Source organism: Acinonyx jubatus, chromosome E3, assembly GCF_027475565.1.
Source record: "Acinonyx jubatus isolate Ajub_Pintada_27869175 chromosome E3, VMU_Ajub_asm_v1.0, whole genome shotgun sequence".
NCBI classification, from domain to species: domain Eukaryota; kingdom Metazoa; phylum Chordata; class Mammalia; order Carnivora; family Felidae; genus Acinonyx; species Acinonyx jubatus.
Window position 1 is genome coordinate 33,087,690 of NC_069398.1, and position 21,362 is coordinate 33,109,051.

The window sequence follows — 21,362 nt, forward strand, 5'->3', positions numbered from 1 at the left end:
TGTACTTACAAAACAGAGAATGTAACAGTATCATTATCATGTATTTATTGTTCAATCTCCAGCTGCCATGGCAACCGGTTTGGTAGCACTTTTTATCTAAATTTCCCATCTGATCCTTGGAGGAACCTTGTGAACTGGGCTGAGATGGTTCAATTTTGGTGATAAAACGGAGGCTGAGAATTAAGGAATGTGTCCTAAGCCTCTCACTAGAGAAAGGTAGGCAACGACAGCCTGTTGCCTGCTTCTATAAATAAAGTTTTATTGAAACACAGCCAGGTCCATTTGCTCAGTACTGTCTGTGCCGCTCCCACGCCACTACAGCAGAAGCCAGTGGCTGTGACAGAGACCACGTCCCTCCGAGCTGAAAATACTATCTGGCTTTTTACAGAAAAAATTTGCCCCAATCAACAGAACCAAAAGACAACCTACTGGATGGGAGAAGATATTTGCAAATGACATAACTGATATTTTGGTTAGCATCCAAAATATATAACACACTTCTACACCTCAACACCAAAAAACCAGATAATCCAATTAAATTAAATTAAACAAATAATCCAATTAAAAACACAGGCAGAAGACATGAACAGACATTTCTCCAAAGACATCCAGATGGCCATCAGACACATGAAAAGATGTTCAACGTCACCGATCATCGGGGAAATGCAAAACAAAACTACAACGAGGCATCACCTCCCACCTGTCACAACGGCTAAAATCAACAACACAAGAAACAAGTGCTGGCAAGGATGTGGAGAAAAAGGAACCTTCTCGCACTGCTGGTGGCAATGCAAATGGTGCAGCCACTGTGGGAAACAGTGTGGAGGTTCCTCAAAAAGTTAAAAAGAGAGCTACCCTATGATCCAGTCATTCTACTCCTGGGTATTTACCCCAAGAATACGAAAACACCGATTCAAAACAGACTCTTAAGGACAGAGAACAAACTGGTGGTTGCCGGAGGGGAGGGGGGCGGGGGATGGGGGAAACAGGTGACGGATGAAGAGCACACTCATCGTGATGAGCACGGAGGATGGAACAGAATCGTAGCGTTGATGTACCATATACCCGAAACTGACACAACACTGTATGTTAACTACAGTGAAATTAAAATGCAGGTTAAAAAAAAGAAAAAGAAAAGCCCCACAAGCTCCCGGCTGGCGCTTTTAAGATGTGCTTTAAATAATCCTAACTGATCAAAACTCAGCTTCTGGCTTAAGTACCCACTGTTATTTCCATTGTTACAGTCGTCCAAACCAGAGGATAAACTTGACCCCTGGGCAAGATTCAAGGAAGTGGTCCCTACCGTACCAAAACAGACACACGATTCCTTAAATTCATTCGTTCTGGCAGACAGGAGCCATCTGCATACTGACACGATTTGCTTTCTCAAATGGCTCTCACACCTGAGGATATCAGCATTTTGCCTCCAAAAGGGCAAACATGAAAGGTATAATCCCATCATCACTAAATTCCACTTCATTTTAGAAGAACAATATTACAGCTGTGGAGATGAAAAAGAAAACCCACAGATACAGTGAAAGCCTTTACCTTTATTTTATTTTTCAAAGACAGAGTGCCAAAGTATTTCTGTTAATGGGATAATAAAAGAAACTTACAGAAGAACTATAATTGTTCAATAAAACTAAAATAGAAAATGGATATAAAAAATGGGAAAGAGATCAAAAGAAAAAGATTAGGAATGAGCTATTCACTGAATAGTTCTTCCAGTTCTGTCCAGAAAAATGCAGATTTTTCTTTTCTACTTCTCAGCGGAGAAGACGGCTTGAGCGCCGAAAAATCAAGGTTTGTGTAAGAGCAGGTTGGGCATCAGGACGTGGGGGCAGGGTGTACCTGCGGGGGCTGCCGAGGGGCTTAGCACATGGGCTGCTCTCCGCCTGAGACGGGGCCCCTGCCGTGGCCACTGCGCCCTGCCCGCTGACCTGAGCAGATGCTACTCAGCCAAAAGTTGGGAAGCCCTGGCCCGAGGGCCCAGCCCGGATGGCCTGTCTTTCCCGACGGGCAGTACTCACTGGTGACGTCCAGGTACGTGTAGGTCTGGATCTCCCCTCCTTCGTTACTGGCAAAGCACTGGAAGATTCCAGAGTCCTCTGGACGCAGATGCTGGATGCGCAGGCCTCCGCTCGCAAGCATCTTGTATCGAGGATTGTGGAGCTTGCCGATGGAGACGGCATCCTTGTACCACTGGAGAGTGGGCAGAGGGACCCCTGTGTAGGAGTAGAAAGAAGTAGGCATTCGAAAAAATTAAATTCCAAGCACTATACACGGGGACTGAGGCAAAAATGTCTCAAAGGCTGCATGGCGATAGGCTGGTAGGCATTTTTTCATCTCTTAGCCCCTCCGTCCAACTCGTATGGTGTTATTTTTCTCATCTCTGTGAAGACGCGGACACAGAGGGGCACCACAAGGAGTGGGAATGAACTCCTGATGCGGGGCTGCAGATGGTTCTGGACTCCCAGAGCCTGTGCAGGTTTGTGCTCTGGTCGGGAGGGAAAGGGATCCCAGCTGTGACCGCCCTCCGGACGGAAAGGGATGGGGAGAAAGGCCCCTGTCGCTCCGTAGGGCTGACGCTGCCCCTCGAGGCTGGGGGTAGGGTCACGGGGGCCGGAGACGCACTTGGGAAGGAGGCGGCCCTTGCAAACTCCGAATGTTGCTGCGAATACGGATGGCGTCAGTACACACACATCTCTTCGGGCCCGGCAGGTGGTGGGTGCACAGGGGCTAGAATGACTATTACTACAGCCAACAGCCAAAAACGTGCCCCGTGTCTTCACCCCTCCCCCGCCTAGGGAGCTGGGCGTCACCCTGATGGAAGCGGAGGCCTGCCGTGGCGGAGGGGCGATGGCTGAGGTCAGTGCCCGGCGCCTCAGGTGCAACCGGTGTTCGACCGCGCACAGGGGAGAAGTCGCTTGGCCCCTGAGATGCATGTGAGTCCAGCAGGTGGCAAGAAGGGGCCGGGACGGCACCATCCTTGCCCCTGGGAGCTAATGGCAGCCTGGGCGGGGCCAACACTGACCGGGGGGACGGGAGGGTCAGTCTGAGGCTGAGCGTCCCTTCCTCACCCTGGCGATGTGACGGAGACAACCCAGGCCTCGGTCAGAGGGACCGGAGCTCCGCGCCATCTGGCCGGCCCGTCTGATGGAGGGTGCCGTTGGGTTTGGGAAGGGTCTACAAGGAGGACAAAGGACAAGCTCACAAGGGCAGAGCCCTTGTTGTACACGAAGGGACTGTCCTTGGCCGAGAGCATGAAGCCCCCTGCCGCTCACCCCCCATGTGGCTCTGCTCAGCACACGGAGCCCGGGCGCTGAGGGTGCGCACACTGCGCCCCCACTTCAACCTCCCCCCCCCCCCCCCCCCCCCGGCGCCTCACTGCACGGGACAAGCCGTGACTGGGCAGAGGCCACGTTCCTTCCCTGGGCAGCTGCCCTGGGAGGCTTGGGTGACTGACAGTGGTGGCCACCGCTCCCTGGCCCTCCCAAGCCGCCCAACACGGGTAAGCTGGGAAGACGCGACAGGCTGTGCACAGAAACTCCACCACGGCACCAGACCACGGCATCCCGAACCGTGGTGGGCACACGTATGCTTGCCGTGGGCCCGTGGGAAATGCGCAGAGATGTTCAGGCTGCTTCCGTACCTCAGTTTCTCTACGCGTGAAATTAATTTAAGTAAAGCACGTGTCGGCAGTGATTCATGGTGAAAAGCACACCAAAATCACTTGATTTCAGATGCTATGTAGGTGTAAGATGTCTTCTTTAATAAATAAAGTTAACGTTGTGAAATATTTCAAGATAATGTATTTTCAGATTCTGTTCTTTGCCTTAATTATGTTTCCTGTCACTTTTCATTAAATCAGGAAATTAAAAAAAATCCATTTCAAGGTAAAAGCATAACCAATTCATGTAAAATCTCATAATAGCAATTACACGATGTAGCTTTCATGAAGAATAACCACTTCGCATACTGCTATCGTTTCATTGTCAAAATTAAAAGAAAGCAGTAAATTATACGATGGCAGCGTTGAAAGGCCTGTTCGATACATATTTACAAGTCTGTATGGTAACAAGCAGTTCACCCTGTAGAAATCATGCAAAAAAAGCATTCTCTTGTCAAGGGAAGAGCTTAAGATTGTCATTTATCGAAAAATAATTGTTAGGATATGGGGAACTCAGTGCCTTTCTATTTTAGGGCAATTTAGTGGCATAAAAGGAAATCTTATCCCCTGCAGGATTGCAGACTCTGCCTTCTAAAATCCGAGCACTCTAAATACTGCATAGCTTCACTTTCAGACCATCGTGGACCTCAAAAACATAGGTTTATGTGAAAAAAGAGAACAGGGGCGCTCAGTCAGTTGAGCATCCGACTCTTGATTTTAGCTGAGGTCATGATCTCATGGTTCATGGGATGGAGCCCCACGTTGGGCTCTGTGATGGTAGCATGGAGCCTGCTTGGGATTCTCTCTCTCTCCCCCCCTCTCTCTCTGCCCCTCCCCTACTTGTGTGCATTCTCTCTCAAAATACATAAATAAAATGCAAAATCAAAATAAAAAAAGAGAGAACAATACAACCTGTAGCTAGGGAGAGCTTTCCATGTTGCTCACATCAGTCTCCTCTGCCCCTCCCCAGGAGGCCTGGGCAGAGCCAGACCAGAGGAGGGCGCGAGCAGGACAGGTCAGCAGGGCTGCTGTGAGCTGACCAGGGGCTGAGAACCGAGCCCCTCAGCCAACGCCCTCTGGGCCGAAGCACGGTGGGTAGAGGTGCCCACGGCAGACACCGATCACTACAGGAACCATCAGGGCTGTTCACAGGACACCACTACTTTTCAGAAACGAAGAACGACATGCCCGGACCTGGGGACTGGTGGACATGTGCTCTGGGTCCCAGGACCTCAGCTCTTCGGGAGAAGCCAGGCGACCTGGCCAAAGCCCTTGCTTTCGTAGCTGATGGGTTTGGGTTTGGATCCTGCTTCCACTGCCACGTGACCGCCAGCAGGTGGTCCAGTATTTAATGAGATGCTCCTGCATGCGAGATGCTGGGCCATGATTTTATAAGTAGCTCATTTCATCCCCCTGGCTCTGTGCCTTGAGCACGTTACTTACCCTCGCTTTCTAAGGTCTTGTTTTCAAATGTGTACTCTGAGATAATAGTATCTCTTTTATGAAGCTGTTTTGAAGATTTACAAAATCGTGAGCAATCCTTACTCTCCGAGCTCTTAGAATAAAATACCCAGCCGTAAGATGGACAGGTTTAAACATTAAAAAAATGTCCTTTTTCACTGACAGTTTCCAGAGCACTAGCATAGCTATTGTTAATGAAATTGCCTTTAAAAAGCTTGTCTCAGTTATGGGTTTTAGTATAATTATTTGTGCTGCCTGACAGGCAATGGAGACTATGGACAGCTCATAATCAAGGCATGGGGACGAGGGGGGAAATTACTGGAATAACAAAGAAAAAGTCAACCCCCCCCCAAAAAAAGGAAGAATTTCCTGTGCAAAGAATTTAAAACCATCTCTCTTACTAAGGAGAACACAAAGGCGTGAGCCTCAATCACCCCAAGGACAAGAAAGAAGTTCTTGCCCCAAGTCTTGGGGGGCACACTGGTGGAATCAGAGCACTGGAAGACAAGACTGTCTGTCTCTGTCGGGACGGATGGGGTTAAGGCCTCCCTGTCACTCCTGTGGGTGACAGGTACTATCTCTGCTCTGCAGGGGAGGAAGCAAAGGCTCAGCAAGGCCAAACACCTGCCTCAAGGTCACATGCCCAGTAACAGAGGTCTGCTCTGTTCCAGAGGCCCTGTGATTGACGTCACTGTCAACGTGTGTCCCCATAACGATGAGGATCCCGCCCTGGAAAATGCCCCTCCGCGTCACGGCTGCGTGGGGAGCAGCCTCCCCACACTCACCCATTGCTCGACAGACGATGTCCACGGTTTCTTCCACGTCCACTAAAATCCGACGCTCGGGCTCGGCGGTAAAATATGGTGGCTCTTTAAACAAGAAAAAAAAATACCCCTAAGCAAAAGAGGTGTATTTCAGATGACCTGTATAGCCTGAAAAAGCTTGGACTCCTTTTGAAAAGTACTTCCAAAAAGTTCATTCGTTACCATCGTGCACACAGACTCAGAATTCGGCAAGCACAGGCCAAAGGCAATTTATATTCTAAGGTTTGAGAAAGCAAATTACTACTCAGGGTGATGGCTACTTTTTCGTTTATGGGCTTGAATCATGGAATATCTTAATTCACGTTTTAGAAGGACGATCCCAAGAGGTTCATAAAGGTTTATATTTACAGCACAGTATTTTATAGGCCAGTTTGCTTCAGTATCTAAACCAAGCATCGACGCATGAAGCATGTCAAATCAAGTGCCGCAGCCAGGCATCCGGCCTGTGTCAGGGCCTCTGTCACGACAGCCTATTAACATATTTCTTTAAAGTCTTAGCAGTTCACTTCTCCAAAATATAGATTTACTACTTCAATGGAAGGCTAAATAATAGGTAAGAGAAGAAAGAAAAAGGGCCCCTCATCCATCTTTAGTTGCAGAGGAAAGTCCACTGCTTGTATATCTCTACATACTCCCCTCGCTTATTCAACAAAAAATAGTGGGTGTATTAAACAGTGAATCTCCTTGGGGAGTACACTGCAATATTTTTCTCGGTTTATTCAGCGAAACTTCAACAGTGGTGTGGCCAGATTCATCCAGTATGAGGGCGGTCGTGATTTCATTATCATGATAACAAAAGGCTGTAGCATTCACTTGCTGCGTGATAATTAATTTCTGGGCATGGTCTTCCCAGAGTGGCTTACTTTCACTGTAACTGTGTTGAAGGTGGACGGTACAGCTTGGCATGCCTCCTATACCGTCGGGGGCTTTGAAACAGAGCGGAGCCTAAGGGAGGGGAAGGAGAAATGGAAACACCCTTTCCGGGAAGTGAGCGAGGGGCAAAGACCGAAGGTCTCTCAATGAGGGTAAAGTGTGGCCCCAACTCTGTAATCACCGGGGCCACTCAGGCGGCCACAATCTGCCCGAACACCCGCTCTGGCTGAGGCCAGGGCGGCACCCTCACTGAAGGACGCAGACCCCTCCACTGGGCTTTGGTCGTGTGTAGACCGGGCCTAAAGACACACCGCAGAGATTTACAGTCTCTTTTCAAGGTGGTCTTCACTGCATACACTCAAATGTTCACATTCAGCCGCATTTCCTCCATCAATAATCACGACAGCAGCAATATTTGTATTCTAACGATGCAGGAGCAGCATCCCGTCAAGGCCCTTGTGTGTAGGTCATGCCCCATATTCATCAGTGAATGCTAAAGTCGATATCTACCTCCATGGTCCAATGGAAGGGACGTGAGGGAAAAGGAAAAAAAAAAAAAAAAGACCAAGTGAAGAAGTCAACATTTGCCTCTGGTTAATTACGGTTCTTTTTTAAATTAAACATCGTATTTTGAGGTCACTGTAGAGTCTACACCATTGTGAGAAATAATAGAATAGAGACCCCAGGCACCCTCTACTTAGCTCGCCCCAACAGTGACCTCTTGCAAAAAACTACAGTCCAACATCACACCCAAGGTACTGACAGTGACACAGGTGACCTGGCCTCCTCCCACCCCCCCCCCCCCACCCCCAGTCTTGCTTGTACATGTATGCGGGAGCGCGCACGCGCGGGTGAGGGTTTAGCCCTACACGATGTTACCAGGGTGCAGGCCTCTGTATCCGCAGTCAAGAGGCAGAATGGGTCCGTTACCCCAGGGTCCCACACACTGCCCTTTCACGATCATGGCCACCCAACGTCCCATCCCTCGCGTCCGGCAACCACTCCTCCGTTCTCCGTGTATAATTCTGTCATTTCAAGAATGTGACAGGAACAGAATCACACAGCATGTGACCTTTGGAGCTGGTTTTTTTCACTTGGCCCAAGTCCCGTGAGATTCATCCAAGAGGAAGTGCACTTTGATGATAAAAACCCACACAAATGAATGGTCAACGTGTCCAGGGCCAGACAGCCTTCCCCAGGTACCGGGGAACTCACTCCACGGTGTGCCCTTCTAGTACCATCGTCCACACCTGGTGTCTCTGTTCATTGCAGTGGGAAGAATGGCCCCAAGGTGTCCACCCCCTAGTCACCAGGACCTGAGAACATGTCACGAGGGCTACATGGCAAGATGGCCTCAGCCGGTGTGATTAAGGCCGTCGACGTTAGAGCACAGAGCTGGTCTTGGATTAGCTGGGTGAGCCCAGTCCCATCGCCGGGGCCCCTAAAAGCAGCGGCTTCCTTGCCGTTGGCAGAGGAGATGAACTGGCTTGTGCTGCTGGCTGTGGAGAAGAAGGTGGCCCAGGCCAGGGGGAGGGGCCCTGGAGCCTAACGGTGACCCCAAGCAACAGCCAGGAAGGATGCGGGGACTCCAGTCTCACAAGCCACGCACAAGCCCACGCACAAGACTCTGCCCACCCCCAGGGAGCCTGGAGGTAGATCCTCTCCCAAAACACTCAGGAAAGAGCCCAGCCCACTCAAAGCCTTGACGCTGGCCTCCTGACACCAGCAGCAGAGAAACCGGCTGAGCCTGCCTGCGGGGACTAGGGGACCCGAGCAGCCCCTGGGCTCCAGCTCCTATGCAGGAGGCAGCTGTGGGCAAACGCCGTGTTGGTCGTGAGCTCAGCCCTAGCACCCTTCTTCTGCACAGTGCCCCCGACCTCCTCGGGCAGGGTCCCCCCTCCACACTGGAGCTTCCGCGGAGAAGGACGGCGTCCTCCTCATCGCTGTCTTGGTAGCGCCCGGCACAGTCTCAGAGGAGACGCAAAAACTGTCTGCTGGAGAGAGATACACTGAGGTTACCAAAGACCTTAAATCCTTGAAGCCCTTCGGGGAGCAGGTGTGTCCTATTCATCTTGGCAAATCCTCCCTGTTCACGCTTGGCCCACGCCAGCGCTTCAGCCCAGGGGCTCGCACACGCTGTGCCCTCCACGAACGGCTGGCGTGTGGGCAGGAGGGCAGAGACGGCCTGGGAGCCCTGGGGGACAGACGGTCCCCAGAGGAACACCCTCCCTGCTCCCTCCTGGGGCATCACGGCCAGCCCGCCAATCCTGCACACAGGGCAAACGACCCAAACACCGCTGGTTGTTCGCCTTGTATGAATTTTCCTCGCTTTAGAAACAGCTCTGTAACAGCTCTGTTTTCTGAGCTTCATTCGGCCATGACCTGTGCTACAGAGAAGTTCTAGCTGTGACGGGGCACCAATGATTAACGTGGGTGCTTCTAACACAGGCCATCTGGAAAACCAGAAAGGAGACATCTTGAGTTTATCCTAAACCAACGCGAATGAGTTATAGGGCAGCGCGAGAGGGTTCGGCTCACTGTAGGATTCTGTTCTGGCCACATGCCAAGACAGCCTCTGCCCCCTGCACCTGCCGTGTGAGGGTCAGGGCGCCCCTCCCCACAGCCTCGCACTCACTGTGCTGAGTTGTGACAGCCTCGTGAAGGGGCTGCCTCCTGCACGAGACTCCCTGATGCCTGGGAGCATGGCTACCTCTCCACCCCTCTGCCCCCGGTGCTCCGTACGGTGTCAGAGATGGAGACTCGATACATGGAAGCGGAGGAAAGGAAGGCAGAGAAAGACGGGAGGAAGGGAGGAGCGGGGGAAGGGAAGATTTTATGTTGGGGTTCGGACATTTGAGAGGGGCTCGCTCTCAGTTCGGTACAGGTAGAACTTCGCGATTGTGGTACTGTTATCAGCCAAGAGACGTTACGTGTGATTCTGATGACAGTTACGGTATCAGAGTTCCTGGATGATCTGCGTGTGCAACACAGAGACCGCTCTCTACTGCACCCACCCTCCCCAACCCGTGTGTGAGCACAGCGGGAGCCGGCGTGCCAGGACGCCGGCGCTCACTGGAGCAGGGCAAGCGTGTGAATGGTGGTGACAGGAGAAAGCGTCGGTCTGCCGGTCGGGACCGGAAGATGGGCGCAATATGTCTCACCACGTCTGAGACGTTGCAGTCGTGGGTAAGAGGCATCGCTGTCTTATTTACCACCAAGAGAGGAGAAAACGCTTCCGTGGACTGTGAGACACATCCTGCTTTCAGAGACACTACTTGTGGAAAACGTGCCATGTGACCAGCTGCTGGTAAACAACCAGCGTCCCCCGTGCTGTGACAGAGTTGCACGACCAACTAACAAAGCCACCGTTTTAATGCTTCTGTGACCAGCACTGCCTTTTACTGCTCACGGTAGGAAGCGGTACAATCTCCTACCTTGTCTACGTTTTACAGAAGTGGAAACTGAGACCAACAGAGGCAGGGGGCCTCGTTCGAGCCAGTGGGTGGTGCTGGGAGAGTGTGAGCCCAGGCCTGTCCCCACAGCCCACCCTGTTACATGCAGTGCCCGGCTGACCCACCAGGATGCCGGCACGCACGCTCTGGAGCAGGTGGTGACCTCGGGGAGGGGTCTCGAAGGACACGCAGACTCACCACCAGGTGAGGTGGGGCCTGGGGCGGAAAGGCATTCATCCCAAGCACAGGTAGGCACAGGTGCTCAGAGTCTGTGGCCGCAGAGTGCTGGGTTGGCCTCCCAGAGACACAGACAGGGAGATGAGGTTCACGGCCACGGTTTACCTGGGAGGTGACAGAAACGCCACCGGGAGAGGCAGGGCAGCTGAAATGAGCACGTGACCAAGTCGGCTCATCTACTGGGAAAAGCCAAGATGGAGCACGACCTCCAAATGATATCCCCATCACAACAGAGAGGGAGCTCCATTGTCCACCCGGCGGTCCGTCAGATCTGTGTTCCAACCTGCCACGTGGTGAGTGCCTGGGCTCCGCGTGGTACGTGCCTGGCCCTGTGCAGTGGGCGCCTGGACTCGGGGGCCAGGGAAGGCCACAGGAAGGAATGGCGGCACTGGCGGTCAAGGCAGGGAGGGCGAGGGGACATGCCGGCAGATGGAGGCGTCTGCCTCACCACATGGGGTGTGAGTAGCAGGGAGACGGGGGAGGCTATGGAGGAGGCTGTGGAAGGGAACATGGACCCAGGAGGCCGGCGTTCCTGGTCACGCAGAGTCACCAGGACCTCCGGCAGGTATGACACTGCCCGCAGCCAGACCCCCGCGATTCCCTTCAAACCTCAGAGATCGAGCGACACGCCAGAGAGGCTGACAGGTGGAGTAGAGAGCGGCCACTGGTCTGTCTTGTCTCGTCAGTGTGCGATCAAAGTGACCGAAAGCCAGTGCGCTCCCGCCTTCTTCTAGCTGCCTGTGCAGGGACACCTCCTTGCCTGGCCCCACGGGGCCTGGGGACCCTCCCTCCGTGATCTCCCAAACCGCTCCGGATTGACAGAGGCACTCTTCAGGGCTTTTCCAGGGTGATTCAACCACAAAATCCTACCTGTCACAGCAAATTCTTGTGAATAAAAGGGGATGTAAATCCACATTTACATTCGCAGACTGTATACCTTTAAAAGCCAGGACATGCAGAGAGACGGGAACTCTAGAGAATACAGAGCAATCTGCTTCGGAATTCAGCTGTAAATGCAAAACCAAAGTTCACATGATAGACTTGAATATTTTTAAAAGGAATTATGATGAAAACAAACATTCTGGTTTCTAGGAAGATAAATTTCTTCTCCTGTTTAAATTACCTTAAAATGTTTTAACATAATCTAGGGCTGTCTCCTGGAGACTTCCATGCCACAAATTTTAATTTTGGTTCGCTCTGTGCTGTCTGTGCTCATACAGCTACACACAGACCCTCGTGGGGAGTCCTCGCAGGGAAGGGGGCTGCGGTGTTTCTGCCTCGAAGGCACAGAGAGCGAGCCAGCCAGAGAGCCAGCACAGCCCCCAGCATGGAGTCGGCAGCGGTGTGGGTCTCCAGGCCTGCTTTCCCGATACTTTAAAAATCTCTGTGCTCCGCTCGGAGGGGCTGACAGGTTGGCGTGTATTTGACAGAGTCGTTCACGGGCCGTGGAGCCTTTTCACAATGACTTAAAGGAACGTGATGCACTCTGGGCAAACGGCCTTTTCTGCAGGATTTCTCCGTACTCTGGCCAATGTCATATGAAAATAGGAGCTTTTATTTTTTCTTAATTTGTGAAGTGGTAAACGGCAAAATATGTCACGTGAGGAGCCACTACCCTGCCCGGGGCTCTCTGCGGATTTGACCCTTCTCGTTTCTGGCTCTCTTCTTCCCGAAGAGGAGAGAGGAGGTGGAGATCCCCCTTCCTGGGGTCGGCCTCCAGGGGACCTCTTACCTGTTGCGGCTACCACTCGGCTGCACAGGTCACTACGACAGTGACCGCAGCCACTAAGAAGACCAGAAAGTGTTACAGGAACTGAAGAACGTAAGAAATAAAGGACCTGCCTCACAATTCAGTGTCATCTTCTCGCAATCCGAAAATAAAGCGAGGCCTCCCTCTGCCACCACACCAGGCACGCCTCCCGGGCACCGATGCTCGCCAGCGTGCACCGCGACTCCCGTGTGCCTCATTTTAACTTCTCGCTCTCCTCGGCTCAGGAATGACACTTGGCACACGTTCTAGGGGGAGCGGCTCTGTTCCCACTTTTTAACCTCATGAAAGGTATTACCCAGAAGTTTCTTTTTCTGGGTCAAAAGATCTCTGAAAACTGATCATAAGAGCCCGGTGAGAGTAACAGAGGAGCTCAGTGGTGCAGGGGCCGGCTCAAGATCTACGCCACAAGGACCTCACCCCCCATCCCCCATGCTTTATGATCGGAAGTATCCAGAATACCACTTCTAGTAGGTATTCAGAATATCAGCGCTTTGGATTTAAGGGGTTTATGTTCTCAGAAAAGGAAGAGCGGGGTGACTTTGGAAGCTCATCTAACTGCGCCCTCATCTCCTGAGCGAGAAAGAAAGCCGGAGAAACGCTGGTGTCGCTGTGCCGTTTCCCAGGACGTGCCCGTGTGGGACTGCCACCTGAGGCTGCGGGTGACGCTAGGCGGCTGAGTATTACCTATGATAGAAAGAAAGGCTTTCGCCGTGGCTGGTTCGAAAGTGCTTCCCATCAGTGTCGCCTCGCAGACGTATGCCCCGGTGTCCGCGGACGTCGGGTTGCTGATGGTGAGACGTCTCCCAAAGCCGTGGAGCCCACTGGTGACCCTCACCCCGTTTCTCTTCCAGTTCACGCTCAGCAACTCAACAGGCCTGGGAGAGCATTAGTGACGATAATTGTGAGTCACACAGACGGCAATAACAATAATTTGAGGCATTCAGCACAAGCCTGACAAAGCTAATTCTACCAGGAACCATGGCGGGCTGAACAGTGGACATTTAAAAATCAATCCAGACACAACTGTGCTCCCTTGCGGCATGCGTCAACAATACACTGCGCTCAAGGGCTACTGAACAAGGAGAGCTAATTGCAGCAGCAATGGACCATAAGTGCTAACGACTCCATGTGCTCGGGAAAAGAATGTTTAAAATAAATACTACTAGGGGACACGGCTACAGGGGAGGCATGATCACGGGAACTCGATTCTGGAGCCACCACGAGCCAGGCCGAGAGCACCTCGGACTGTGGAGGAGAGGAGGGATTAACTCTTTCCAGTGCCCCCGTGGGATTTCACTCCTGGCTCACCCTCGTCTGGAGTCTCTGAGGAGGAGGCCCTCCACAGTCCCCCACGGCTAAACTGAAAAGCGGTGCTTTCCGGCACCAACATCACCGTCAACGTAAGTACTGCGGCACCAGGCTTGGGAATTCGGCTCCCTGTCTTCCCGGCCCGCTGTGCTCATAGCCCCGCTGGACACACAAGGCCACCGTTGCTACAAGGGCAGAGCACGCGTGTGGTGCGTCCTTCCACTCCAGATGAACGTCACGGCAGTTATACGGGCTCTGTAGGCCCAGGGGGCGACCGGCAGCATACCTGGCGTTGGCCACGCATTCCAAGGTGATCTCGCTGGACCCGGCCACCACACTTCTGTTGCCTGGGGGGATCACAATGACGGGAGCCACGGCTTCGGGGGCGCCAGCATCTCCTGTGGCAGAGAAAGCAGAAGACCATGGGACCCTCCGAAGTAGGGAGGACGTGGAGACCGGAACAGAACGAACAGGGGGTCTTGTCGAGCTACGGAGACGGGATGCCTGGGCGTCAGGACCCTACCCCAACCTCCCCCCGCCCTCCCCGTGAGAAGCCCTTGGGCGAGGACACTGTCACTGGCCTTCATCCGGCCGTGGGAGCCTGGTGTGAAACCCACGGCCGGTAAGGGTACGTTCTGGCAAGAAATCGAGGGAACCAGAGCGTCACAACGCCGCCTGGACGTCACGTGGCCAAGGACTGTGGAGTGAGGAACGTTTTCCGAACTGCTTGCTGACTTTATTGTTTTATCGACTTAAGACTTTGCTTATTGAGTTACCTAGTCCCCCCACTACTTTCAAATCTGCTCAGTTCCACAAATATTCCGCGTGTCGGGCACTCTGCTGGGCACGCGTGGTGCTCGAAAGCGGCCGGCTCTCGTACTTGGGCCCAAAGGGGACTCCCCGGAGCAAACACATTCAATCAACAAAGGGTTCTGTTCTGCTCGTGTACTTTCAATCCCTTTTTCTTCTCGGAGAAGTAAATATCCTGAATCCACCTCTGTTTTGCGAGTATCAAACTATAAATAATTTAGCTCCTACTTCTGGTGCCAAGGGAGAAAAAAAACCAGCACACGTTTTTCCCACTTTTCTCTAAAATCCATGTAGTATCGAAATCAAACTACCCACAGTACACTTTACCGCTGTTTATTTGGGGGAAATGATGACGGATCAAACATCTCTAGAACAGGAATTTCCATAAAGGGTGGAGACGGCAGAGACCGGAAATAAAAATAAACATAAGTTCTGCGAATGTGAAATGTTTCATCTAGCGCTTGACGCTGGAGAGCCCGGCGAGCGTGGGGGGCTCTGGCAGGGACCAGTCCCTGGCCGCCCGACCGCAGCGGGCTGGCGCCACCGAGAGAACGGTAGGGAAACCGAGGACTGGCTTTGTATCACCACTAATTCTCCACAGCTCTGCGTCCTGGTTTCATTGCTTAAGCGGTATGTGAGTTTTGAATGAAAGGTTCGTGTCAATTAAAAACAAAACTTGATGCAGGCAGGGCCAACGAATTAATTTTTTTTAACCGAACACCGATGACATTGATGGAGGCCGGCTTCCCAGTGTCCCGGGGCCTCCTGGAAGGCTGAAGCGGCCTTCTCCTTTCCCGGCCTCTTTGCCTCCCAAGTGAGCCCCGCAGGGCCTCTCTGACAGCCTCCTTCTGAGGCTCTCCGCTTCTAACTGCAGAGAGACCGTTGGGCTGGTTACCAGATTCCTGACGACACGCCGGAGTACAGACACTTTCGTGATGGGGCAAAGGACAGGAGCCGACTGCCAATCAGATTAACAACCTGCCTGTCATCTGTGAAAGTTGCTGATGAGGAGAAATGACCTGAGAAGCTAATATTTGCAAATAGTTATGTGAAGTGAAGAAGGGCAGCAGTGAATGCTGAAAGGTCACCGAGCAAGGTGCTAATTTGGCATTAATCACCGCTCCGCCTCGGCGGCAGAAGAGGAAACCCGTGCTCAGCACTTGTCACCGCCCGGGGAGGACGGGCCCCAGGCCGGGCAGCCTCGACTGCACGCTGACCCCGGGAGACTGTGCATGGGACAGAGAAGCACCAAGGCCGAGCTCACAGCTCCCCGGGGGCGGGTGGGACAGAGCAGTGCCACTCTGTCACGGGTCGCAGCCACACCGAAACATGGAGCAGCCCCTAAGTGTGCTTCAAGTGGGGTGGTGACCATTTCCACAAAACCCCTTCGCGCACGCCCACGCACCTGTCTCGGGAGGCCCTCACCCTGCAGGGTTGGCGGCACAAGTCCAGTGACTGCTTGGATTTGATTCGGGGCACAGGACACTGGCTGAAGGAGTGGGTGTGAGAGCTGCAGAGTGAAATGCGGTCGTTCCTAAACGCAGCATCCGTGACACACGCACGGGGCCACCGGCGAGGTGTCCTTGCCTTACGGGAACCACCACCAGCAAGATCACAACACGGTCTTCTGGCCGTAACGCTATGCATTTGCTGTTGAAGCTGCCATGACCACTTTTCGGCAAAATTTTACTGAAGTGCCCAGAATCCAGATCTCGCAGTAACAGCAGGGACGGTGCTCATGACAGAACACAATGCTAGAGCGCTCTCTTCTTTTAAAAACATGTCTTTAAATTTCAATCGAATCTGACTGGGCACGTGGATTGACAAGGCGCAGAAACGCCCCTGCCCCCGTGTGGCCATCTGGTGTGGCAGGTTCGAACCGTCTGAAGACACCCTGAATCCCAGAGAGCCACGTGTCCCATGTGTCCTCTGCGGAGGGGAACCTCACCCTGTGTTCAGGTCTGTCCTGTTTGGCTGCTGAGAATTCTGCATACAGCAGCGGGGTACGAAGTAGATTGTTCCAGAGACAAACTGTTAACTCCTCCCTCTGTCTCCAGCTCCGTGTCGCAATTAGCCCCTCCGTGGTCCAGCGCCAGGTGTCCCCAGGCCGACACCTCGTCCCCTGTGGCCACCGTCCTAACATCTGACAGCTGCTCTCGGGAGCTGGCTTCGTCTCCCGCCTGCGAATCGTCCTGTCTCTTTTCTTCTGTCATTGTGCACCTCGGTCTCTTAGTCTTTTGCTGCTTTTTAGAAGGTTTTCGCCTCTTTTTTAAGTGACAGGAGTATTAGAGGTGCTTTATCTGCCATTTTTAGCCTGTCACGCAGACTTATCTGCCAATTTTTTCCCCACATTCAATTTTTAGAAAAAAAGATGCAAAGAAGAATATCCAGCATTTTAAAAAGAAGAAAGCGACCTCTTTATTTCTGCTATTCCATAGTATCTGAGATATAAAAGCACCCGAAATCCCTAATGATTGGTTATTTTGTCATAAATATTCCACAATAATGAGTCACTGCTGCCTCCACTGGGAATATTACCCTCTCCTTCAATGCTCTACATGAACACGGGATTTTTAAATGCCATATGCCGACGTATTAAGAATTACTTCCGAGAAGAATGAAAACAAGGGAAGAGGGAAGGTAACCGTGCTTCCCCACGTTCCCAGGTAGCCACCGTCACATCACTAAATGACTTATAAACGTCTCCCCGTTTGATCTAACGAGACCAGAAAATACCTACTGCTGCCCCCCGTTTACAGACGAGGAAACTGAGGCCCAAAGTCATAGGAGTTCAAATGGCAGAGGAAGGATTTAAATAAAGGAAAAGCCTCCACCCTGAATCCATCATCTTCCTTTCACGTAACGCCGTTTACTCCTGATAAAAACTCTGGTTGTGCTAAGTTAACCAGAAATTAAATAACTAGAACACGCCTTCCCCCAAGCATTTCCTTAATGGAGACTTTACTGTGGTGTTTTCAACTGAACATCTCCCAGGCTGGTTTTAGGTGGTTGAGGTGAAGGTGTTGACTCAGAAGAGGCTTTCTGCAGAGGTCAGCAGAGGTCAGCAACGGACGGGCACCGTGCAGCCCCAGAGGCAGCGGCTTTAGACGGAGGCCTCTTTGTGGTCACGGGAATACAGCGCCTGAGCACCGAAACAGCACCTCATCCCAGCCGGTCTCCCCACGGAACCCCTGAGTCACTACAGAGCTGACTAGGGGAAATGGTCCAAGGCTGCGTTTAATTAAAAAAGTGCATTTAGGGGCGCCTGGGTGGCTCAGTTGGTTAAGCTTCTGACTTAAGCTCAGGTCATGATCTCGTGGTTTGAGAGTTTGAGCCCCGCATCGGGCTCTCTGCTGTCAGTGTGGAGGCCGCTTCGTATCCTCTGTCCCCCTCTCTCTCTGCCCCTCCCCTGCTCTCTCTCGCAGTCAGAATTAAATAAACATTAAAAAAGCATTAAAAGTACACTTCAAGCACATCAAATGTCTCAAACAACAGGAAGGTTCACCTGAACTACTGACCCGTAGAAAGGCAGCGAATGAAGCGGGGTAAGGGACAAACACTCTGCTGTGCCACTTTAGGGGGGAGGGAAAGTCCCAGGAGAGAGACGCGGGGTTAGGGGACCCAGCAGCGGTGGTGGTGGGGCGCGGGGAGGAAAACTGGTGTACAGACACCTGGGTGCAGGGTGGTGCAGGCACCCACTGCCCCGGGAGGTGGGGGGGGGGGTTGTTGGAGGAGCTACTGGGGGTGCAGGCTGGAGCCCCGAGGGCACGGGGAGACGTGTGGGGTGAGGGGTCAGATCGGGGAGGCCTGTGGGCAATATTCTAAAGGAGGATGGGAACCTCTGCCCACTCCTCAAATAAAACTTAAACGACAACTACCACGGGATCTGGCAATCCCACTTCTGGGTATAGACCCAAAGGAAACGACAGCGCTATCTCAAAGAAGTGTCTGGGCCCCCACACTCACAACAGCCAAGACACGGACACAAATTACGTGCCCATCTGTAGATAGATTAAGACACTGTGGTATATTTATGGAGTATAATTCAGCCATTAAAGAAAGAAGGAAATCCTGCCGTTTGCTACAACATAGATGAGCTTTGAGGGCATCGTGCCGAGGAGATAAGGCAGGCAGAGAAAGACAGTATTGTACGATCGCGCTTACACGTGGAATCTGCAAAAGTGGAGCTTCCAGCCACAGGACACATCCGTGGTTGCCAGAGGCAGGGGTGGGGGAAATGGGTAAAGGCGGTCGAAACCGACATATTTACCTATAAGAAAAACAAGATCTCGGGATGTAACGTGAAAAACAGAGGTCTCTTGGTATTGCCAGACATCCGCCCTGCGGTAAAAGTGTCCCTAGCTGGGAGTCACTGGTTCTAGGCCACACTCCTAGTCACTAGTACGGGCGGAAAGAAAGAACAATCCTTCACAGTTTTTAAAAAAGACAGAAAAGCCACTACCGTTGTGCCGTGATGGCTGCACAGACTTTCCCTTACTGGGGTCGCCGTTTCTGCCCGGATGGTCTTCCCCGGGCCCAGCGCTGCAGCGTGCAGGCGAGTCCAGACGCCGCATCCAGATGGCTGCCCGGGGACATGAGGCCCCCGCGGGCGTGCACACGGCGCGCACACCAGACACCAGGGACGTTCTGCGCACACCCACTTCTGGGGCCGCCGGTCTCCCATCCCTCCCGGCGCCCGCCCCCCCCAAACCTCACTTCCCCCACTTCCTATCTCCCCAAGTTTCTCTGTGAGGACAGCCCATCTTGAGGGCACGCAGTGACCCCACGCTTGCTGCTGCCAGCCCTCGCTTCTGCTGTTCGACCCGGATGCGTGGGCACGGTGATGTAGGTGCCTGCCCAGTCCCTGGAAGCAGACCCCATCAGGCTCCCCTCGCCCCGCCCCAATCCCAGGTCCTTCTGCTCCAAGCTTCTCTCCCTGCCCCCAACCGTCCCCACTGAGGCTCCCCTGTGCCCGACAGCTGAGAGGCGCAGTCCTGATGAGGACAGTTTCGAGCCCAGTCAACCTGGAAATACCACCACGGCTCCCAACTGTTTCAGAACAAGTTACCTAACTTCTCCGAGCCCTACCTTTTTCATTTGTAAAACCGTGAGCACTTCACGAGGCCGTTATAAGCGGGGGCCTGCATGTGTACGAATGTGGGTGTGCATGTGTGTGCATGCCCGTAGGTGTGTGAGCACACGTGGTGCCCGGCTCACAGAAGGCGCTGCACGAACACGGGGGCTCCTTATTAACGTGGGGGCTCCTTATTAGTCCTGGGAATTGGGAACAAAGCCGTCACCCCCTCCTCTGCCCCAGGGCTCCACCCATCTCTTCCGCCAGCACTGACCTCTCCACGGGTGCCCTGGAGGTGCTCGGGCTGATGTCCCGGCTTCTCACCAAGGACGTGTGGACGAATGTGCGAAACCTCCTTGAAGCCTCGAGAAGGCTGCAGCTCCATTCACATTCGCAGCCCGGAGGCAGAGCGCACGCTAAGGGCTGCGAGCACTCAGACATTTCCCTGCGCCCTCCTTACACAGATATCAACATCTCATTAAAAATGTAGACTTCTTTCCAAAAAGAGTCTGTGCCCTTAAAGAAGTGGAATTTTCCAGGACATCTGAGAAAGCGAGTCCTGCATTTTGGTTCTTCTCTGTTAGCACCATGGTCTTGAATTTCCTGATTCATAGAGGATGTTCGTGGCAAATAGGCCTCAGGAAATCTTTGCAGCAGCCGGCTCAAAGGTCGTGGGTCCACTACCTGCACAGCCCATGTGCCTCCCGGGGCCACACCACAAAATAATGAGCCACAAATGCTGCCCTCAACCAAAAGGTGCCGAGTCACATCTGCCCTGAGATACGAAACCCGTGCACGACTTCATGTAAACATGTACGAAATGAGCAAACCGAACGTCCTTCTCACACAAGAGCAGACGTTTTCCGGGAGGAGTGCCTGTGTCGGAGGAGAAACTGGTGTGATAGCTGTCGCACAGCCCAAGAATAGAAAGACTGTCTGGCTCTTCAACTCGTCATGTGTCTCCAGCAATGGGGTTTTGAGTTTTGTAAAGACAGCTCCCACCAAGGAGCCAGCAGGTAATGGGAGTCTACAGGATGGCTCGAAACCTCAGAATCTCCCTGCTCCAAAAAGAGCTGGCCCCAAATTTGGAGGAACAAAAGAGAAAACGGGGTCGAAAACAAAACCGGAGTAAAAGACAACGAAGGCTCCCCGTGCTGAGCGGAATGTTCCCTGGAATTCTTTCTTCAACGCCAATAACAACAGCAACACGTATTGGTTGTGGTGTGCAGGTGACACGGCGGTTACAGAAATGCTTTAACACGCAGGCAGCTGGCTATCCGGACGCAAGAACGGGGAACCACCACCCCCCCCCCACCCCCCCCCGGCCCGAGCCAGCACAGTCAGTACCCTGGCTCCTTTACCACGTGGCTCTCATCTCACCGAAACATCAGATTTGCGCGTAGGTCTGCCCGCCTTCTGGAATAAGGAGGGACATACGCGTTATTCATCTTTGTATGAACCAAGTGCCTTGGCCATACCAGCCCTTCTGCAGGTACTCATTAAATGAAGAATTACGCCTCGCCCAAATATAACAGGTTGGCTACTGTTAGCAGAGGATTACCACCATAGACCAGGAGCAACACTGATTATCTCTTATTTCAGGCACGCTACGGCCAGGCACGGCGCTGGGGATTCAGTTTTAACTGCACGAGGTCAGTGTCCTCAAGGGGCTGTGGGTTTAGTGGAGGAAGATGTCCCGTTAACAGAGCAAGTCCTACCGGGTTGTCTGGGGCTAGGAGAGGTGCAGGGAGGGGGACAGCGGCACACGGTGGGTGTGGGCCGGTGAGTTAATTCTGCCAGGGGAATTAGGAAAGCCTGAGTCATGTCCTTGAAAGATGGACAGGCAATCAGCAGATAGAGGAGGGAAGAAAGGCATTTCAGG

The 21,362-nt window shown here is 52.8% G+C and overlaps 1 protein-coding gene across 2 annotated transcripts in view; it reads right to left on the reverse strand.

Moving 5' to 3' along the window:
- The window catches only part of SDK1 (sidekick cell adhesion molecule 1), a 553,308-nt gene that overhangs the window by 222,446 nt on the left and 309,500 nt on the right, over nucleotides 1-21,362 (reverse strand). For both annotated transcript variants that reach the window (XM_053213474.1, XM_053213475.1), the window contains 4 exons: nucleotides 13,883-13,994; nucleotides 12,973-13,163; nucleotides 5,917-6,000; nucleotides 2,031-2,225 (listed from right to left, as the gene is read on the reverse strand). In XM_053213474.1, the coding sequence (XP_053069449.1) occupies nucleotides 2,031-2,225; nucleotides 5,917-6,000; nucleotides 12,973-13,163; nucleotides 13,883-13,994 (582 nt within the window). The remainder of the gene's footprint in view (nucleotides 1-2,030; nucleotides 2,226-5,916; nucleotides 6,001-12,972; nucleotides 13,164-13,882; nucleotides 13,995-21,362) is intronic.